This window comes from Nerophis ophidion, linkage group LG08 (assembly GCF_033978795.1).
Source record: "Nerophis ophidion isolate RoL-2023_Sa linkage group LG08, RoL_Noph_v1.0, whole genome shotgun sequence".
Classification (NCBI taxonomy): domain Eukaryota; kingdom Metazoa; phylum Chordata; class Actinopteri; order Syngnathiformes; family Syngnathidae; genus Nerophis; species Nerophis ophidion.
In genome coordinates, this window is record NC_084618.1 from 60,848,873 (window position 1) to 60,871,471 (window position 22,599).

The 22,599-nt window shown below is 38.0% G+C and overlaps 2 protein-coding genes across 7 annotated transcripts in view; one reads left to right on the top strand and one right to left on the bottom strand.

Moving 5' to 3' along the window:
• The first annotated feature begins 692 nt into the window (after positions 1-692).
• Positions 693-22,208, top strand: luc7l (LUC7-like (S. cerevisiae)). Of its 5 annotated transcripts, none has more exons than XM_061909191.1 (12): positions 705-911; positions 8,710-8,780; positions 9,146-9,212; positions 9,711-9,805; positions 12,612-12,710; positions 12,858-12,968; positions 13,053-13,196; positions 13,279-13,455; positions 14,273-14,361; positions 14,438-14,458; positions 14,538-14,699; positions 21,336-22,208. In XM_061909191.1, exons 3-12 carry the CDS (start codon positions 9,179-9,181, stop codon positions 21,448-21,450), a joined length of 1,047 nt encoding a protein of 348 aa, XP_061765175.1. In that variant the 5' UTR covers positions 705-911; positions 8,710-8,780; positions 9,146-9,178; the 3' UTR covers positions 21,451-22,208. The 5 variants fall into 5 exon arrangements, with proteins under 5 accessions (XP_061765174.1, XP_061765175.1, XP_061765176.1 ...); XM_061909192.1 differs by having other exon boundaries at positions 9,146-9,188; XM_061909194.1 differs by having other exon boundaries at positions 9,106-9,805.
• LOC133558088 (epidermal growth factor receptor kinase substrate 8-like protein 1) overlaps positions 22,191-22,599 on the bottom strand; it is a 28,182-nt gene continuing 27,773 nt past the window's right edge. For both annotated transcript variants that reach the window (XM_061909188.1, XM_061909189.1), the window contains exon 19: positions 22,191-22,528. In XM_061909188.1, coding sequence (XP_061765172.1) covers positions 22,442-22,528 — 87 coding nt within the window. In that variant the 3' untranslated portion in view covers positions 22,191-22,441. The remainder of the gene's footprint in view (positions 22,529-22,599) is intronic.

Genomic DNA, 22,599 nt, shown 5'->3' on the forward strand with positions numbered 1-22,599 from the left:
GTTTTGTATCCAACCTAATCTATAATACAACGTGTTTGATAATGCCATTGTATTTCGTGAAAACAAACGCAATCAGTTGGTAGAGCTGTTTTCACAGATTTTTGCCTTTCAGACAAAGTTCGGAGGATAAAAAGACTGCGCTTGAGTGAAATTCGCTGTGATTGGATCATAGTTTTACTCTCGAGCATTTTGATTGGTCTATTCTCACAATGTTGACAAACATGATTTTCCAGTGCAAAAATCATACATAACAGCACATATATTGGTGTAAAACATTAGTAGAAAAATACAACACTATCTCGAGCATTTTCATTGGTCTATTCCCACAATGCACAGCCCTCCCTGGAAGGTCGCTCAATTTTTTTTTTTTTTTTTTTTTTCACATTTGAAATATTCATTATCTCAACAGTAGAAATACTAACAATTAAAAAAATAATATTGGCGGGAACTATGTACACGCAGCTATGTTGACAAACATGATTTTCCAGTGCAAAAATCATACATAACAGCACATATATTGGTGTAAAACATTAGTAGAAAAATACAACGCTATTTAAAATTGACAAAAAAAAACATTTTTAACCTTCATAACAACGAGGTATGTATAAGAAAACAAAAAATAATTTATGTACCTAAAAAAAAAATCATGGAAGGTCGCTCAACGGCACTTTGAAACAACGAGATTCTACGTCACTTCCCCTTCACGAAAAAAAAAAAAAAAGACAGGAGAACGTCTGAAAAGCGGAGATGCTCGGACGAACGAGTATTTTAAAAACTTAGAAAATAACAACATTTTCCCCCTCCCCCCGTTGTCTGCTTTTTTATACGGCGTGAAGGACCGGCTGCGACAATGTCCGCTCAAGCTCAAATGCGAGCTTTGCTCGACCAGCTCATGGGAACAGCGAGGGATGGTGAGTTAGCCGTTGCATGCTAGCTTGAGCTAGCTCGTTAGCCAAGATGGAGCCTGTGGTTAGGCAGGCTTGTGATGGACAGGCCTGCGTGAATGGACGTGCATTTATGAGGGCTGACTTAAATATGTTTGCGGTGGGATAGCTGAATACAAGTATAGAGTTTAATGTTTGCATCCACAATGGCGGTATTTCAACACCAACATTACATCACCGTCTTAGCGACGATCGTCTAATGCCGCCTTATTTTCCATGTTAGCCATCGTTAGCTTAAGATTGCTAATTGTACACTGTTAGTGTAAGACGACTGCATTTAACACTGTTGCTTTATAAAAACAAAAAGGAAGATTTAAATTTAACATTTAAACATATATGCATTATGCAGGCAACCAAATGTGAAAATGATCACGTATTGTAGCTGAGATAGGTCAGTGGTTCGGTTGGGGCGGTTTAGCTCGGTTGGTAGAGTGGCCCTGCCAGCAACTTGAGGGTTGTAGGTTAGATTCCCGTTTCCGCCATCCTAGTCACTGCCGTTGTGTCCTTGGGTAAGAGACTTTACCCACCTGCTTCCAGTGCCACCCACACTGGTTTGAATGTAACTTAGATATTAGGTTTCACTATGTAAAGCGCTTTTAGACACTAGAGAAAAAGCGCTATATAAATATAATTCACTTCACTTCTCAACCTTTCTTCAGTGATGTACCCCTTGTGAACATTTTTTTAATTCAAGTACCCCCTAATCAGAGCAAAGCATTTTTGGTTGAAAAAAAAAGAGATAAAGAAGTATAACCCAGCACTATGTCAGTAGTTTCTGATTTGTTAAATTGTATGACAGTGCAAAAATATTGCTAATTTGTAGTGGTCTTTCTTAAACTATTTGGAAATAAAGATATAAAAATATCAAAAATCTTGTTGAAAAATAAACAAGTGATTCAATTATAAATAAAGATTTCTACACATTGAAGTAATCATCAACTTAAAGTGCCCTCTTTGGGGATTGTAATAGAGCTCCATCTGGATTCATGAACTTAATTCTAAACATTTCTTCACAAAAAAATACATCTTTAACATCAATATTTATGGAACATGTCCACAAAAAATCTAGCTGTAAATGTTGTAAGCATTTCACCAATGTCACGCATTTTGCAAATTTTACGTCATTTCCATTGTGCGCAAACAATTTGCATATCGCAAGACGAGATTTAAGACAACATTTTGTGGATGGTTTAGTCAGAAACCCTACATTAATATATTTTATAAATAGTAAACCAAGTTTTGGTAGTAGTTTAGTCGTGGATGTACACTGTATAGTGGTTAGGGTTAGGGTTGTACTGATTTGAGGGCAATACTCAGTTATATTGTCCCGACTACAAATGAATAGATTTACATAAGTATTTAATAAATTATTTTGACACCAAAAACATGTACTTGCGCCCATTGATTTGCAAAATGTGCACCACACATTATTCAAATATATAGCTGGAAGCAATTTGCAAAAATATTGCACATTATACAAATTTGACCAAATTTGAGCAATTTGCAAAATGCGCAACCGCATTTTGCAAATTGCTCACATTGGTATTGTGCCTACAACATCAACACTGAATTTTGCACTGTTGAACTTCTTTTGACAGTTTATGAACTTACATTCATATTTTGTTGAAGTATTATTCAATACATATATTTCTAAAGGATTTTTGAATTGTTGCTATTTTTTTGAATATATTTAAAAGAAAATCTCACGTACCCCTTGGCATACCTTCAAGTACCCCCAGGGGTACCCCCATTTGAGAACCACTGCTCTAGGGCAGTGGTTCTTAACCTTGTTGGAGGTACCGAATCCCACCAGTTTCATATGCGCATTCACCGAACCCTTTAGTGAAAAATAAAATGCTTTTTTTTTTTTTTTTTTTTTTTCAAATTCAAGAAGAACTTGTGTTTTTTTTTTTGGTGCACAAAATGAAACATGCATGAACACCACCTTGTTCACAGAACAAAAGCAACACAGTGCATGATTTCACAACAAATTACACACCTTACACACATTACCATGAATTGATTAACGTGGACCCTGACTTAAACAAGTTGAAAAACCTATTTGGGTGTTACCATTTAGTGGTCAATTGTACAAAATATGTACTGTACTGTGTAAACTGTACTGTTTCATATAATGTATTCTCTTCCTTTGCAATCTGCTAGTAAAAGTTTCAATCAATCAATCAAAAAACAAGCACATCAGATGGAAAATAAGAGGGAACATTGCTTGGGGGTATCCATAATACGCCGACAGGGAGAAGTTTTTATTTACACGATAATTCGGATGTGTCTATACTTCCGTGGCGGAGGCTCCGCCGAACCCCTGAGGCCGACTCACTGAACACCTAGGGTTCGATCAAACCCAGGTTGAGAACAACTGCACTAGGGCCAATTTAGTGTTGCCAATCAACCTATCCCCAGTAGTCTGGGGTTCAATCCCGGGCTCGGGATCTTTCTGTGTGGAATTTTAGTCTATCCCAGTGTTTCTCAAATGGGGGTACTTGAAGGTATGCCAAGGGGTACGTGAGATTCTTTAGAAATATTCTAAAAAAAATAGCAAGAATTCAAAAATCCTTACTTCAACAAAATATGAATGTAAGTTAATAAACTGTGAAAAAAAATACAACATGTTGACAGCTATATGTTTTGCGGACATGTTCCATAAATATTGATGTTAAAGATTTCTTTTTTTGTGAAGAAATGTTTAGAATTAAGTTCATGAATTCAGATGGATCTCTATTACAATCCCCAAAGAGGGCAATTTAAGTTGATGATTACTTCTATGTGTAGAAATCTTTATTTATAACTGAATGACTTGTTTACTTATCAACAAGTTTTTAGTTATTTTTATATCTTTTTTTCCAAATAGTTCAAGAAACACCACTACAAATGAGCAATATTTTATACTGTTATACAATTTAATAAATCGGAAACTGATGACAGTGCTGTATTTTACTTCTTGATCTCTTTTATTCAACCAAAAATGCTTTGCTCTGATTAGGGGGTACTTGAATTAAAAAAAATGTTCACATGGGGTACATCACTAGAAAAAGGTTGAGAACCACTGGCGTATCCCATCTAAGTGACAGATTAATTAATTGTGTGTGAGTGTTTAAAGAAAAGTAGCATTTTTTTACTACGGTTCACATTTTATTTTAATCATTCATGGTACAAATAAATATTAGTTGAGTATATTGCACATTGAATATACTTTTTTAAAATTTTACATTGGGGATATTCCAGTGTAGAGTTGCCGTGTAAGATTTACGATGCAATTTAACGTAACTTATCCATCCATCTTCCTCCGCTTATCCGAGGTCGGGTCGCGGGGGCAGCAGCCTAAGCAGGGAAAAGCAGACTTTCCTCTCCCCAGCCATTTCGTCCAGCTCTTGCCGGGAGACAGCCGGGAGACATAGTCTTCCCAACGTGTCCTTGGTCTTCCCCGTGGCCTCCTACCAGCCAAACGTGCCCGAAACACCTCCCTAGGGAGGCGTTCGGGTGGCATCCTGACCAGATGCCTGAACCACCTCATCTGGTTCCTCTCGATGTGGAGGAGCAGCGGCTTTACTTTGAGCTCCTCTCGGATGGCAGAGCTTCTCACCCTATCTCTAAAGGAGAGCCCCGCGACCTGGCGGAGGAAACTCATTTCGGCCGTGATCTTGTCCTTTCGGTCATAACCCAAAGCTCATGACCATAGGTGAGGATGGGAACGTATATCGACCGGTAAATTTAGAGCTTTGCCTTCCGGCTCAGCTCTTTCTTCACCACGTAACGGAACTTAATTTTAACAATAAATAAGGGGAATGAAAAAAATAACACTGTAGTAAAATACACTGCAAAACAAAAATATTACACTTTACAATGGAATTTATGATTGTCATAGGGGTGTCCAAACTGCAACTGTTAGGTTAGCTGTGGGGCCATTTGTGCCCCACAGCTACTTTTTTAAAAGACCACAGCACATTTCAATCAATCAATTAAAGTTAACTTGTATAGTCTTAAATCACGAGTCTCTCAAAGGGCTGCACAAGCCACAGCAACATGCTCAGTCGGCTCAGATCCCACATCAGGGCAAGGAAAAACTCAACCCAATGGGCTACAATGAGAAACCTTGGGGGGACCGCAGATTTTTGGGACCCCCCAGTCCAGTACATAGTGGGAACAGCAGGAGATCAACTTGAGGGGAGACAGGTCAGCAGCGCAGAGACGTCACCAACTGATGCACAGATGAGTGGTCCACTCCGGGTCCCGACATTGAACAGCTCGCGTCTCATCTGTGTTCACCTAATCACGAAAGAGAGGGAGCCATAGCAGAAAAGAGACGGCAGATTAACTGGTCAAAAAGAGGGGACTATTTAAAGGCTAGAGTATACCAATTAGTTTTAAGATGGGACTTAAATGCTTTTGCTGAGGCATGAATAACAAAAAAAAACATAAAATGTAACATTTAAGAGCAAACAGGTGCAATGTAATCAAAAAAAGGTTGCAATATTGACACTGATAACACAAAGCTGCCATTTGGACCGTGTTTTAATTTAACCCTGACATTGCTCAAATAATTATAAAAACGTAGTAATCAACAGATAAATATGAGGTTGAGCTAGAAATTTAGAAAGATAGATGGATAGTACTTTATTGATTTCTTCAGCAGGGTTCCCTAAGGAAAATGAAAATTAAGCATTGTAAGTAACAATATATATTGATATATGACTTTTTTTTTTAAAACACTTATGAGTGGGTGGTTGATTCGGATACTGAGACTTTTCAACATATTTTTTTATGAACTGTCAATGCTCAAAAAGCAATAATGAACCAAAAGCAATGTTATAAATCATTTACCTATTTAAGGCTCCAATTATTTCATATCAAATATTCTACTTTGAACTATTTTTTGGGGAAAATATTGGATACAGTATTTTTTGTTTTTGCCATAAAAACTGTTTTGTTTTTACAAAGAGTGCATGAACCTAAAAAAAATTTGAACTGAAGTTCAGCTATAAATATTTAAGCATTGAAAGCAAAACATTTTTTTTTTATATATATATGACTTATTTCTCACACTTTAATGACCAAGACCATTTTGGGTCTCAAGGACCTTTAACAGTTACCAAAAGTGAGGGTAGGCCTAATGGTTACAATAAATACATTTATTGTTTTTTTATTTTTAGTGTGCAGCCCTCAGTGGAAAAAATTGCTTGACTCGGGGTTTCTCTTAGATTGCCATTATATACAGTGGTGGTGGGGGGGTCCCTATGGGTGTGGTCAATTGAACGAAATAACTCTGTTTTGTTGATATTCTTCACAATGAAGTCACTGTAAAACTAACCACATTAAAGAAAACATTACATATACACATGAAGTGCACATACATGTGGAAATCATGTTCGATTAATAATATACTTTGGAATAAACAGATATAAGCAATACAATTATGAAGGTTGAGCTTTAACGCCGCAAGATTATTGCTAGCCTACAATGGACTAGCTCTTAGACAAGCTAACTCAAATTAACATGGCCAATCGCAGGGCACAGATGGACAATCATTCATACTAACATTGATATGTATGGACAATTTACAGTTTCCAGTGAAGCTAACATGCATATTTTTGGAATGTGGGAGGAAACTGGAGTAGCCATAGAAAACTTCACACAGTGATGTCCAAATGGAGGTTCGAAGACACAGTTAAAGTTAGACGTTATTGTCAGTAGTAATGTCAAAATATTTAAGATGGTCTACACTGGCTTGAACAACAAATGCAGTAATTTGCCTTTCTTTTCAAATATCTCTCTCCTTTTTGCCGGGTGTCAACTCTGTTCAGGTTTGCAACAATATGACGCGCTTCTGACCGGCTATTTATGCACCATCTTTTTTTGATTCAAATAAAGCAATGAACATTTTTACTATATTTGAGCTGTTTTTCTAAGTTCTTATGGCCAATACTATGTAAATAATAAACTATACGGTATATCCGTTCATACATTATATCACTTAAATTTGTTTTCATGTTAAAAAAAAGTGTTTTCATTTAAAAAAAAATATTTTGAAGGTGGAGCAGCATTAATCTTGCCGTGTCTGTTTGCATGTAGGGGAAAACCCTTCCCCTGTACTAAACAATCAATTAAATATTTCTAGAATGATTACTATACATATATACTTAGTGGTCACAACACCACAGGGTATCCCCTAATTGTAATGGAATGTGGCACGCCGCCACAACATTTTAATTACCGCCACACATTGAAAATAAGGGTTTTTAAACTAATATAATATACTGTAGCCCCTAGAAGAAATCACACAAAGTCTGATGCAATTTTTAACTTTTATTACTAATCTTATGATAACAAACGGCACAATTCCAACAGTTTTTACCTCCCATTCAAACACTTTCGTCTCTGTGAGTGCGCGCTTCCCCAGACACACAACACTTCGTCATTCTCCGCTAGTCACCTTTCAGGCACGGACGGTGTGTTTGCAAACATGGGAAAAACTGACATGTAACCCAAACCACAAGAACATAAAACATTAACACCTTCTGGTCGTTACAGTATGAATTGATATATAAAGCCTATTACTTGCGCACTATTGACAACTGATGTACCGAAAACTCAACCAGCGTAAAAAAAAAAGACTTTGATTACCGGAAACTGCGCTGCCGGAACTGGATGTAAACAAAATGCACATCATTTTCTGGAGCGTTGTCAGCGTTTCTGCGATGTGAAAGTAATTTTAATCCATCCCAGATATACCCGCTGACAGCCATCTAAAAAATGTGCAAATATTAAGAGGACATTGTGCGGTTGTTAAGAAGAAAAAGTCTAACTGGAGCAACAGCGCGAACCAAGTGTGACGTCATGCTCGCTGCAGGTCGCCTATTTCGTCAGGGACATTGAGGGACAGCAATAAAGAGTCTCTAAATATAAGTATATTTTATAATAACACCAGAAGAACATGTTAGATTTGGTGCTAGTTGTTTTCAATAGAAATAGTAACTAAAAGTCTTTAGACACATACAACATGCCACAGTATATTTCACAATAAGTAGCAACAATTGAAACTATGGCAAAATATAATTTTTTTTAATAGTAATTAATAACATGTTTGTTTTTAAATGTGTACATTTTTGAGCCTTTTCATAAAAGCATAATCTCGTAGCAAATTGTGCAAATGAATCTATCATGTTGATAGCGCCCCCCCACCACAGATATCTTGGCAGTCTAGGGGAAACCCTGCACTAGATACATGTACTTTAACGATCTATTTAAAAAAAATGAAAAGCATCATCGGCATATATGTCAGTAATACATATTTGATGTGTATTAAGTTGACACATTTATTTGCACATGCTAATGTATGGTAGTAATACATGCTATAGGTGTATTGCTGTAACAAAAACAACTATTATCTTTGCTTAAGCCTACTGTTGCATGCATGGCAAAGCTCCTGTATTACGACCAAAGTTGTGCAGGTGTATCACGGACCATAATCGACGTAAAAAAAGATTTTTAAAAAATTCATATTTTAGTCATTTGGATGCAAACATTAACATACAAAAAATAGTTAGGCAGGAAAAAATATTGCTGCCCTGCCCTTTTTTTTTTTATTATTACATAACAAGGTTCATCCTAAGTTACCTATAGTGGATCATTCTTATAAGTGTGAGTGAGTTTGTGGGTGTATGTATGTGTGTTAAGATAATCAGCAAATTCCTATGCATATGTTGCATACAAACTGAACAATTGTGGCCCCTTTATTTTATTCATTAAGGTTCAGTGTATCTTTGCCAGCCTACATCAATCTGCAAAGGAGTTGCAGAAAAGCCTCGTGTTCATCGAGCCGTGAGTCACACATAATTTTTGAAGCTGTTATGATGAATATCCAAACAGTATATGTTTGCCTTTCGGAAGTAATTGTAGCTTGTTTTTTTTATATTATTTTATTTAATTTTTTTAAATAAATATACACATTGGTCATTTCTTGAATGGGAAAATTCAATTTCGAATAGTGCTAAGCTGCTTGAGCTAAGACGTCTGGTCGCGCTGAATGAACACCAAGCATATCTCAGCATACCAGTTATTTTTTCAGGCAGTTTTCAGACGAGACAAACATTTTTGCACACATTTTCGATCTGACTCTTGTATGACTCCCAACTTCTTACCACAGGTTTGGCAAGAAATCTGTTCCTATTTTTACTTTCCCACAGCGGGTTTAAAATTCTGCTGCTGAGGGCTTGAAGATGCAGAAGGGTACAGTATGTGGTGCAGAACGCAGTGTGTATAAACCTACTTTTGCTTTTTTTGAATTTCTGTCAATGTATCTTGTCTGTAAATGGCTTGGCTGGAGCAAAGGATGACATTTATGTGTTGACATGCTATGTAAAACAGAGCCTTTCTTCACACATGTGCAAGGTGGTTATTGAGCCTTTAAAACAAGATATACTGAGAGTTTAAGCTCTGTCATTGTCATACTGACATTGAGTCCGGGGTAAGTTTACCACCAAGAATAGCAACAACCGTCACACAATGAGGCTATGGAGAGCCTTCAGCTTCTCACTTAACACAGAGGCAAAGTAAAGTTAGTAATGCTCTTATGACATGCTAATGACCAACAAGATGTTTTAAACAATGGGCTCAAACTGTTTAAATAGAAATATTGTGACACATACGACACATTCTTGTATTATGCAGTGCAATAGCAGTCAGATATGTGAACGTCTCACCACCCCACTGACAAATATACCTAATTGGATGTCCTTTGGACTGTTTCAGGAGATGAAACGCGGCAGAGGGTCAAATTCTCGGATGATCGAGTCTGCAAAAGTCACCTCCTCAACTGCTGTCCGCACGACATCTTGTCCGGAACTGTAAGTAGCAATGTCAAATAAATTAAAGATTGCGGTTTTAAGTAGGGATCCTTTTCAAAAGTAAGTGGTATTGCATCTATATTAGAGTGTGCTCACATTAGTCATACCGTATTGTACCTGGTCCCACTTAGCACCTACAACAGGGCACACTCAAATCACGTGTCCCGGAACCACTTGTGGCACAACTGGAAGAGGTGGTCCAGGGTCTTGATTCCATGCACACACGCAGTGTCATTTATTAACCAATGTGACCACTCTATGCAGATTCTTAATGATAAATAACACAATTATTAATAAAAAAAAATAAAAGGCTCAAACTAATCCAAAAGTCAAACTTGCTCACTCCCCTACGAACGTAAAAAATGTTATTCAATTCATGTGATTGTTGGTTAATCAGAATATTCATGACAGCAGCATCCTTGCAGAATATATAATAAGAATGACTCCTTATAAGACTGTAAACAGTCCACAACTGAATCAGGGATATTGCAGTAAGACTGAGATAGAAGAGATGGGAGAAGAAAATGGGCCGTGACTGGAATGCATAGTTTGAGTGAGCGTCAGAAGAGCGTGGTGGAAGTCAGCACAGTACAAATGGCCTTGTGGGAGTATGCCCTTGGATCAAGTGAGCTGTCAAACTGTATAAAACATGCTTAGAAAATAGTTTGGTAACTGTTTTATTCACAATGTGTGTTTGTAACAGCACTTTAGATCCCACACTTGGTATATCTTTACTAAACATAGTTTTAATACCATTCAAAAAATGGAAATGGCTTAATTCAAACTAGACTTATTTTTACATATTTTAAAACTTCAAACCCTAAGTATACCGTATGAGGGATTAAATTATGGAATGGATTAAGGAAATAAAATAAACAATGTACTAATGTCATCCAGTTTAAGAACCTGTTCAAATTCAAATTGTTTACAAAGTACAAGGAATAATAATACTGATAAACTTCTTGAACCTTATCAAATAAGGGGATAGTTATTCATTTCATGGTGAATTACACCTTACAGCTATTTATTCATTAGAACTTTATTTATTTATTATTTCTATATTTGTTTGTGTTACAGAATGAGAACAAGAATAGAATAGAATAGAATGGACTTTATTGTCATTATATTTGCATATAACGAGATTAAAGACTCCAATTTAAGGTGCGGTAGTGGGAAGTAAACAAACGCGTAATTAGTCGCTATAAAACAGAAAAAGGGTAGGATTAAATCAACCCTGCTTCTCCTACTCCTTTTCGAACATGCTCTAATGGGAAAATGGAAATATGTGATGCTCCATATTGTAACTATGCATGTTTGAAATAAACTAATGTCAGGATCAAACCCTGCACTTTAAAATTGACCGTTTTGATTGACAAGTGAGAGAGATGATTGACAGATGTAAACAAGCTTTAAGGACACATACCGGAGGTGGGAAACTTGGGGCACCCCACGATTCGTTTACGATTACTATTCAGGAGCCACGATTCGATTAAAAATCGATTATTGCATCGTTAGTTTATGTAAATTGCTGCAGTTTTACATTTCTTTTCTTTTCACTAAATAAGTATTCATCTCTTGCAACTTTTAGAAACAATGCATTTGTAATAAGAAACAGTTGAAATAATTTCCGTTACCTTTATTAAATTAATGGAAATATGTTTAAAACGAGAACATAAGGGCCCTAACATAAAAGAGTTGGCTCGCTGCAGTCAGCCAAATCTTAGAACTGTCTGCATTACTTAATTTACAATAAATAAATAATCGATTATTGACGTTTACTAATCAGATTTTACAAACGGGCATGTGTCAATTGAGATGCATCTAAAAATCTATTATTTCCCCCACCGTTACACATCACAGTTATCAATATTAAAAAGTACAACATTTTCGTAACGCTGCAAACTTTGTTTGATGTGCTTCTATTAGGATTTCACATTGAAAGATTGGGACCAAGTAGTGAAATGTGTACCCAGATCGTTTCATAGTCCGGAAAGAGACAAAATTCATGCTGGAGAACAGATCCTTGTTTTCAAAGCTGCCAAAATGATTTCCCGCAAAGTACAGTTTTTTGGGTGACTTCCGTCCGTGCGCAGTGACATGCAAAAGTGGTGCGCTTTGCTAAGCAGAACGCATACTCCATTTTTTATTTCTTTATTTTTTTAATTTTTTTTTTAAAGGATTTGTTTATCTGTTTGTCAGCAACATAACTCAAAAGGTTTTGATCCATTCATTTTTACCGCTTGTCCCGTTCGGTGTCGCGGAGGTTGCTGGAACCTACCTCAACTGCATTCGGGCGGAAGGCGGTGTACACCCTGGACAAGTCGCATGGTCAACACAGATAGACAGACAACATTCACACTCATATTTATTCACTAGGGCAAATTTAATGTTGCCAATCAACCTATGCCCAGGTGCATGTCTTTGGAGGTGGGTGAGAGGAAGCCGGACTACCCCGAGGGAACCCACGTGGGTTCCCTCCGGCACTCTGGCTTCATCCCACCCGAAAATAAAATATTTTCTCATCTACTACAAACACTTTACTTCCTTCTTACGGCGTTCCAGAGCCCCACCTTGCCGGTCTCTTGCTGCGCAGAGGATTCTGGAAGATAACGTTTATTTTCAGACTTGGCTAAAGTGCCAGAACAACACACTAAGTTGTGGTTTGATACGTCACAACATTATTGTGAAGACTTTGGAACGCAAGTACGGTGGTATCTACAAAACTGTTAAATGTCTGCAGTTTAGGCTGTGTAGATATTCTACTCAACTAAACTCCCTGAATAAAAAGTGTTTGTTTTGCTTGTAGCGCATGGACCTGGGAGACTGCACCAAGATCCATGACCTGGCACTTCGAGCCGACTATGAAATCGCCTCCAAAGAGAAAGAACTCTTTTTTGAGCTTGACGTAAGTGATTTGGCAATACAAGGTAATGCAAATGCAGAACAGGTGACAGAATCTGCAATGTACTGTTTTAACACAGGTCTTCATATTTTATGTCAAGCTGCTACCTGATCCAATAAATAATTGCTTTGTTTTGTGTTGTGTTTGAAGGCGGTTGATCACTTGGAGTCATTTATCGCCGACTGTGATCGCAGAACAGAGCTGGCCAAGAAACGCCTGGCTGAGACTCAAGAAGAGATAAGTGCTGAAGTAGCAGCAAAGGTTTGTTATAAACAATACATAACAAAATATCTGTTTTTTGCTCTTCTCTGGGTGAAAAATAAGAACATGTGATGTGTGCTGCAGGCAGAGAAGGTCCACGAGCTGAACGAAGAAATCGGAAAGCTCCTCGCCAAGGCAGAGCAACTCGGAGCAGAAGGAAACGTGGACGAATCTCAGAAGGTTCTGCAGGAAGTGGAGAAGGTCCGCAGTAGGAAGAAGGATGCAGAGGTGAGGCTGAAGCACACACTTAAAAAAAACGCCCTTAAAGGTGTTTGGACTTCATGATGACTGGCTTGTGTGTTTTTTTTAGGAGGAATACAGAAACTCCATGCCTGCCTCCAGTTTCCAGCAGCAGAAACTGCGCGTTTGTGAGGTGTGCTCTGCCTATCTGGGTCTCCATGATAACGACCGCCGTTTGGCTGACCATTTTGGCGGGAAGCTCCACCTCGGCTTCATCCTAATCAGAGAGAAACTGGACCAACTAAAGGTTTGTGGGAAGAACTCGACAGTCCTCTACTGCGAACCCTAGAGACTTGTCTTAAACCTGGAGTACTTGAATCTTGTGTCACCAGGCATAATTGTAACTGTAGATCCCGCACCTCACTCCACGCACCTTTCTGATAGTCCCTCCTAGTCTCCTTCTTTCTGGCAGTGCACAAAATTGCAAACGAGAACTGTATGTGCAGACGCATAGGTTGGCAGTGTGAAGTTGCATCAAAGGATCCCCTAATTCCTATTTTGGTGCACACTGTCGCTAACACACGTCGCCACGGTAAAGGATACAAAAAATATAGGAAATTGGAGCACAGATTACCTGTCGAGGAAAAAAAACAGTCGCATGCGCTTCCAAAGTTTGCTCAAAACTGGCCTGGAATGCCCTCCATCTTGAGTACGCCGGACCAATGTTTATTCAGGTTTTGGCTGTTTTTTTTGTTTTTGTTTTTAGACAAACAGTACATCGTCTTTCTTTTCTTCTTCTGATTTCCTCTTGTTTTTTTTTTAGAAATACATGATGTAATAGCAAGCGCAGGTATTGCAATCTTTCCAGGTGGGTGTTCGGCAGCCATGCTTTACTGCAAACAAGTTCGCACTGTGCACGCGCTTCACTTTATATCGCGTCAGCTAATGAGGAAGCTCTTTTTAGTGGGCTCTGCTCACCCTTCCTTTCTCTATATCCTGTGATTGGATCCGGAGGGGTTGACCACCATGAAGACAACATTTTTTTCCCTGGGTTTTTTGTACTGTATGATAATATGATTTTTTTTTTTAGTTAAAGAATATAATATTTCAATTCTCTTTATTAGAAAACGGTTGTGGACAAGCAGGAGCAACGCAACCAAGACCGCCTGAAGAGACGTGAAGAAAGGGAGAAAGAGGAAAAGATGAAAAAAAGGTGAGTGCTCTTATTTAAATCCTAATGGTGCACATGTGTATGTTCATTATTTTAAAGTAGTCTATTCTTCTTACAGGACAAGATCCCGCAGCAGAGAGTCAGAACTTTATTTGTCCTATTTGCAATTTGTTCAGCTCAAATGTCCCTCTGAACTGAACCACGTCTTTTATTTTTAGGTCTGGTTCTCGTGACCGAAGGAGGCGCCGCTCACGCTCCACATCACGAGACAAGCGTCGCTCACGCTCCCGGTCCAGGGAGAGGAAGAGGCGACATCGCAGCCGGTCCCGCTCTCGCAGCCGAGGACACCGTCACAGTCATGAGCAGAGCTCCAGACATAAGTACACACTTTTACTTTCATCAGCAAGACATTTATTTAATGCTCATGTTCTTCATAACTTTGTTTTAACCATCATTGTAATATCACAATACTTGTGCCTTAGATTAAACAGAAATGTATCAGAAAATAAGTAGTAGTGACAAGTTGCTGACTTGAATATAAGAAATGTCTTAGATTTGTGTCTCAGATACTTTTACAGACCACAAAGTGGACAAAATATATAAGTTTTCCAAAAACTGGTCTAGGAAAAAGCCAGGTCAACTAAAATTTGGTTAAATGTGATAAAGTGGAACATCTGAGGCCAAATATTGTGTTTGAAGGCACTGCTCATTTGTTTGTACTTGTAAATAATGTAAATGATTTTAGTCAATTCCTGGGTCAAACTGTCGCTATCACAAAAGCTTGGTAGTACAAGCAATGATTTAAATGGGTCATATTACGATTTTTGTTCTGCATTTAAAATATTTCCTTGTGGTCTACATAACATGTAATGCTGGTTCTTTGGTCAAAATTTTGCATAGATTATGATTAAGTCGCTTTCTGATCATCTCTTCAGAATGGGCGTTTTTTTTGGGCTGTGCCTCCATTTCAACTGCATCTTCTCCCCATCATCCATGTTGTGGTATTTAGCGCATCCAAGTGAAGTCTGAAGGATTTAAGTTTGCCAGGGTTTCCCCCGGTAGTGCCATTATGCATATAGTTTCTGTAAAAAGGCAGAAAATATTGTATATGTCCCTACATTTAAAAACAAATACCGGTGTGTTATTATAGTATTAAAATAAATTTTTCTTACATAATATTATTTTGCTCTATTTTTTAATTGTTGCTGTTTATTGTACAATGAATGAGGTATTTTTTTTTAATCGAGATTTCTCCAATCCTTTAAGTCAGTGGTTCTCAACCTTTTTTCAGTGATGTACCCCTGTGAACATGTTTTTTTAAGTAGCCCCTAATCAGAGCAAAGTATTTTTGGTTGAAAAAAAAGAGATAAAGAAGTAAAATTCAGAAGTGAAGTTCAGCACTATGTCATCAGTATCTGCTAGGGGTGTAACGGTATGTGTATTTGTACTGAACTGATTCGGTACGGGGTTTTCGGTTCGGTTCGGAGGTGTACCGAACAACACGGACATATTAAGTAGCGCACGTTTTGTAAACAATGCACACCGAGGCACTTGTCGTGCAACGGATCAACATTGATCCCTGATCCATTCGGATCAATATCTTCAGTTTGGCACACACGTGATCCGCGGTCTGATTTATGAAAAAAAAAAAAAAAAAGTTGTTCGCACAGCGTGGTAATGGCGAGCGGAGTAACGGAGAAACTTGAACGCCCCGTGCCATTTAATCGGTGTGTTTTTAGGTGCAGACTCCATTGTGCAAAACGAGGGTTTTAAACACATGCTGAAAGTTCTTCAGCCACATTACGACATCCCATCGCGCACCAACTTCAACGATAAGATTGTGCCAGATTTTTATGAGCAAGAGAAGAAGAAAGTTGTGGACGAACTATCCCGAGCGTCAACTGTTGCGCTCACGACAGAAGGGTGGAGGTCCAGGGGAACTATGTGACCATAAGCGCTCATTTCATCACAGCATAGTGGGAGATGAGAAGACACGCCCCCTCTACGAGAGTCACCTTGTGCAGGTACTGACACAAGCAGTGGAGGAAAAGAGAAATCCCTTTTTATGTGGCACTGTTTTTCATTAATTATGTTAAAAATAAGACATTATGCCTTGTGCACTTGTACTAGATTTTATATATTTTAATTTAATAATTTAAAAGTGTTATAAAACAAAACGGCAAAACTTCTGTTTATTTGTATTGCCTTTTTTTTGTTTTTTTTTTGCTGATACGAAAAAAATGATCCAATCCGTGAGTTTTTTGATCCGTTGCACCCCTACGAGGCACCATGAATTGATTTACGTGGACCCCGACTTAAAACAGGTTGAAATACTTATTGGGGTGTTACCATTTAGTGGTCAATTGTACGGAATATGTACTGTACTGTGCAATCTACTAATAAAAGTTTCAATCAATCAAAAAAAAACAACAACACACGGCATGCTAGCAACGACTGGGCTATGATAGACTGACCATACCTCCTCTTTTCACCGGACATGTCCTCTTTTGCGGGGCTGTCCGGGTGGAGTTTCTTAAATGCCTCAAATGTCCGGCATTTTAAGTTAGGGTTGCGTGTATTTTCAATGTACGTTCAAGGTTAAGAAGAGGTTCAAAGCAAGACAATTTGTGCACACAGCAGCATTCGTGAGGGAGGGACAGAGACAGACAGAGCGAGAGAGTTATGATAAACATGCATGCGTCGCCAGGCTCTGCTTTAATTTTTTAATATCTATAGCAGGGGTGTCAGAAGTGTGCCCCGAAGGCCATTTGCGGTCCACACCTAATGTTTTAAAAGCCCATGGCACATTCTAAAAATACAATTAGAATAAACAAAAACATAAACAAAAGTGGAATGAAAAAGCTTAAAAGCTAAATGTAATTTAGAAAAAGTTGCAACGTTGTCTAATTAAACAAAGCTGTTTTTTTCTTTCAAACTGTCATTGCTCAAAACATAATATTTAATCAAAATCAATGCTATTATGAATTATTGACCTATCCAAGTTTCCGATTACTTCACATCAATATATTTTTGGTGGAAGATTTAGCAAATTTGTTAAATAAATAATAAAAAAATGTATATTTAGTTTTTTTTCTTATTGTACCGAAAATGAACCGAACCGTGACCTCTGAACCGAGGTACGTACCGAACCGAAATTTTTGTGTACCGTTACACCCCTAGTATCTGATTTATTAAATTGTATTACAGTGCAAAATATTTCTCATTTGTAGTGGTCTTTCTTTAACTATTTGGAAAAAATTATAGAAAAATAACTAAAAAACATGTTGAAAAATAAACAAGTGATTCAATTATAAATAAAGATTTCTACACATAGAAGTAATCATCAACTTAAAGTGCCCTTTTTGGGGATTGTAATAGCGACCCATCTGGATTCATGAACTTAATTCTAAACATTTCTTCACAAAAAAAAGAAATCTTTAACATCAATATTTATGGAACATGTCCACAAAAAATCTAGCTGTCAACACTGAATATTGCACTGGTGTATTTGTTTTTCACCGTTTATGAACTTACATTCATGTTTTGTTGAAGTATTATACAAATATATTTATAACGGATTTTTGAATTGCTGCTATTTTTAGAATATTTTTTTAAAAATCTCACGTACCCGTTGGCATACCTTCAAGTACCCTCAGGGGTACACGTACCCCAATTTGAGAACCACTGCTTCAAGTAACTATTTCTTTATTAAAAACAAAGGGCAACAAATATATCATCTATTTCTGGTGTTATTGGAGACTGTACTCGTGTACCGAGACTCATTATTTCTATCGCTCCATCTCCACGAAAAGCGAACTGCAGAGAGCCTGTCGTCACACTTGATTGACGCTGCTGTGAGCCTTTCCCTCCTTAAAAGTAACTACTGTTATCTTAAATTTTGAATATCGCTGTCTGTGGTTGAGCATCAGACTTTGTGTGTCTTCTTCTGGACGCTACAATACATTATTTTACTTTATTTTAACAGAAAATAACCCCAAATGTTTAAGATTTCAAATTCATTAAGGGGTAACCCTGAACTATACGTTACTGTGTACAAACCCCGTTTCCATATGAGTTGGGAAATTGTGTTAGATGTAAATATAAACGGAATACAATGATTTGCAAATCATTTTCAACCCATATTCAATTGAATGCACTACAAAGATAAGATATTTGATGTTCAAACTAATAAACTTAATTTTTTTTTGCAAATAATAATTAACTTAGAATTTCTTGGCTGCAACTTGTGCCAAAGTAGTTGGGAAAGGGCATGTTCACCACTGTTACATCACCTTTTTTTTTTACAACGCTCAATAAACGTTTGGGAACTGAGGAAACTAATTTTTGGAGCTTTAAAAGTGGAATTCTTTCCCATTCTTGTTTTATGTAGAGCTTCAGGCGTTCAACAGTCAGGGGTCTCCGCTGTTGTATTTTACACTTCATAATGCGGCACACATTTTCGATGGGAGACAGGTCTGGACTGCAGGCGGGCCAGAAAAGTACCTGCACTCTTTTACTACGAAGCCACGCTGTTGTAACATGTGGCTTAGCAATTTTTTGCTGAAATAAACAGTGTTGTCCATGATAACGTTGCTTGGATGACAACATATGTTGCTCCAAAACCTGTATGGACCATTAAGCATTACTGGTGCCTTCACAGATGTGTAAGTTACCCATGCCTTGGGCACTAATACACCCCCATACCATCACAGATGCTGGCTTTTGAATTTTGCGCCTATAACAATCCAGATGGTTATTTTCCTCTTTGTTCCGGAGGACACCATGTCCACAGTTTCCAAATAAAATTTGAAATGTGGATTCGTCAGACCACAGAACACTTTTCCACTTTGCATCAGTCCATCTTAGATGATGTCGGGCCCAGCGAAGCCGGCGGCTTTTCTGGGTGGTGTTGTAAATGGGTTTGGCCTTGCATAGTAGATTTTAACTTGCACTTACAGATGTAGCGACCAACTTTAGTTACTGACAGTGGTTTTATGAAGTGTTCCTGAGCCCATGTGGTGATATCATTTACACACTAATGTCGGTTTTTGATGCAGTAACGCCTTGGGGAACAACGGTATGTAATATCGCTTACGTGCAGTGATTTCGCCAGATTCTCTGAACCTTTTGATGATTTTACGGAAAGTAGATGATACAATCCCTAAATTCCTTACAATAGCTCGTTGAGAAATGTTGTTCTAAAACTGTTCGACAATTTGCTTACAAAGGTGTGACCCTCGCCCCATCCTTATTTGTGAATTACTTAGCATTTCATGGAAGCTGCTTTTATACCCAATCGTTGCACCCACCTGTTCCGAATTAGCCTGCACACCTGTGGGATGTTCCAAATAAGTGTTTGATGAGCATTCCTTATTTTTATCAGTATTTATTGCCACCTTTCCCAACTTCTTTTTCACGTGTTGCTGGCATCAAGTTCTAAAGTTAATAATTATTTGCACAAAAAAAAAAGTTGATCAGTTTGAACATCAAATATGTTGTCTTTGTGGCATATTCAACCGAATATGGGTTGAAAATGATTTGCAAATCATTGTATTCCGTTTATATTTACATCTAACACAATTTCCCAACTCATATGGAAACGGGGTTTGTATTAGAAATGGCAACAGCAGAGGATGCCTGTACGTGTACGAGCTAGTCTGCCACGCAACAAGAGGAGAGAGAAAAATAAAGCGCTTATTTACTTCAGTGTCAGACTACATTGACTGCGGGTGCCCTGCTGTTCAGTTTTCCCTTGGAGGTCAGTTCTCCAATTGTGAAGTAGGGGTTACTTGCAGAAAACAGTTTTTTAGCCGTATAGTATGCAGTCTTGAGTATTTTCCAACGATACTTAACCTGCTCGGTTGTCCGAACATAGCCAGCATTGCGCAAGTCTTCACACGCTTTTTTTTATGAATGTCACCGTTCCTGTGCTTTATTCTATCTATACGCGCCATAATGTTAATTTCTTTCAGAATGCTAAGGCAGACCATAGTCTCCTCGTCACCAGCAATGCTGACTTTAGCTCGCCATACTGTTTGTTTGTATTCCTCCTTCTTCTTCCTCGTTCTCATGTCTCTCTCGCCCCGCTTTTGAAGAGTCACTCAATGTAACGCCGTAAACGTGATGGGGTTCCGTCCGACAGAGTAAAAAGGTCTCGGGTGTATACATGCGTGATTAAACAGTTGTGGACAGGCGTACCTCAGCAGTCCAAAGCGGTTCATCCACACATAAGTTGGGGCCCAGAACGGTTGACCGTTTACAAAACTGTTTCCCGAGGGAAAACTGAACAGCAGGGGACAAAAAAAACGTTTGGAAATGTGCATGTAACCAGACTCACTGGTGCACTCAAGCAAAGCTCTTCAGGTAAATTTCGGAGATATCCGCTGACGTCACAGCTGGGGAAAAACGTCACAAATTAGAGAAATTCCAAACAGGACGTTTGGAGGAAGTATGAGGAAAGGCTAAATTGTTATAATCATCTCCACATTGCCTCTATGGTTTAATGTTTTCGGGGCTTAGGCTGATTAAAAATACACAAAAACAGGTACCAATAGGTAAGAAAAGGGCCCCTTTAAGTAATAAGAGTTTAAAAATATTTGAAGCACTTAATTGGGTAAAGTTAATTTTAGATAAACCTTTATGAGTATTAGGCAAAAATATTGCTCCTTTACCTGGTAGGTGAGTATTCAGTACATAAAGACCACTTTCTTGTGCACTTTTTTAGTTGTTTTGTTTTCTTATGTTTTACTGAGCAACATGGACAGATCCGTCTGTACCGTTGTCTTACTTTGCAATAAATTCTATTTCCACTTCCATTTGTTGTTTTTCTCTTTGATGTTTGCCTAATTTCCATAGGTCATTAAGCAAACTTAGGAAGCTTCAAATATAAAAGTTGCCAGATGAGTTTGGCATCAGGAAATTGTGGTTTTAAAAGGTGTTTGGGGCATTTCTAACACAGGACTAAGTTGTCCTGTGCAAAGTATTGACATTCTCCACTCTGTGTCCTTGTGAACCAGGTCCTCCAGAGACCGAGAGCGCTCATCTAGAGACAAGTCACGGGAGCACGATCGACGGGACGGCATGAACGGCAGGTCGGACTCTCGCAGAGCCGACGACAGAGAAAACCTGTGAAGACCCAAACGTCCATTCATCCTCCCACACACACCTTTGTGTGTTCTTGCCCCATTTGTCCATTTCCAAGCCACAGACTGTTCCTTATAGTCTCCATAGACTTGGCTTTTCTTTTTCTTTAATTCCTTTTTATCAAGACACCGCTTATCATGATGCATTCTTCAACCTGGTCATGCAGTACACATCTTTGTAAATTGGTAGACCTTTATTCAATAAACCGCCATGTCAATAGAGAAATTACATTTGGTCTTCTTTTTTAATATTGTTTTTGTCATTTTATGCAGAATCCTACATTGAAATTTGGAGGGTCTTGAGTGTGAAACACATTTCTGCTGTTAGATTGCATATTTTTTTTAATTTTGTGTACTGTTTGATCAACGCACTCAATGAGTTTAGGAGCCCCAATATGAAATAATACAAATTGTAAGTTTCATCATGTCAGGTATGTTTTTTTCTTCCAGTCAGTAGTTAAGGCAATGTAAATGGAGGAGTGTTAATGTTGTTGGAACTATTTAAGTGTTCTATTTTTTTGCCAGTTGATTTAAAGTTAATACAAATGTTTAGAGGATATGGTTTTTGAGTTGGCATGTGAAGCAGAAAGCGAGACAAATTTTTGACGCACTGGAACTGCTTTGTGTTGAAATGCAAACCGACTGTAATGTTTGTGTGTGAGGTACATCGCTTTACATATAATGTGAGGATGCCATCTTGTTTCACTTGGATTCATTGACAAAAATAAATTAACCCATAATAAAGTCTTTAATGCATTTTGGTCATTCATTGCCTGAGGCATTGTTAATTTAATATAGAATGATGTTATAGTTAATCTAGTACATGTTACTGTGGATTTCACAGTAAGACCTAAGAGAACTGTGCTTTTTTGCAATAAATACAATTCTTACACTGCCAAAAAGGAAGACTTGCAAGATGATCTGTTCTTTTCAGGTATATATATATATATTATATTGCTATATAGTCCATCTATGACATCTCACAATGTGCTGCTCTCTATTTTCAGATCCACCTTCATTTTCTGTTTCTCCATGACTGCTTCCAGCTCCGTGGCCCTTCGAGCATCCTGCAAACAGGAAGCAAGAGGGCACCATTAGGACTGATAAGAGGCCAGGAAAAGGGTCAGGCATCATCAAA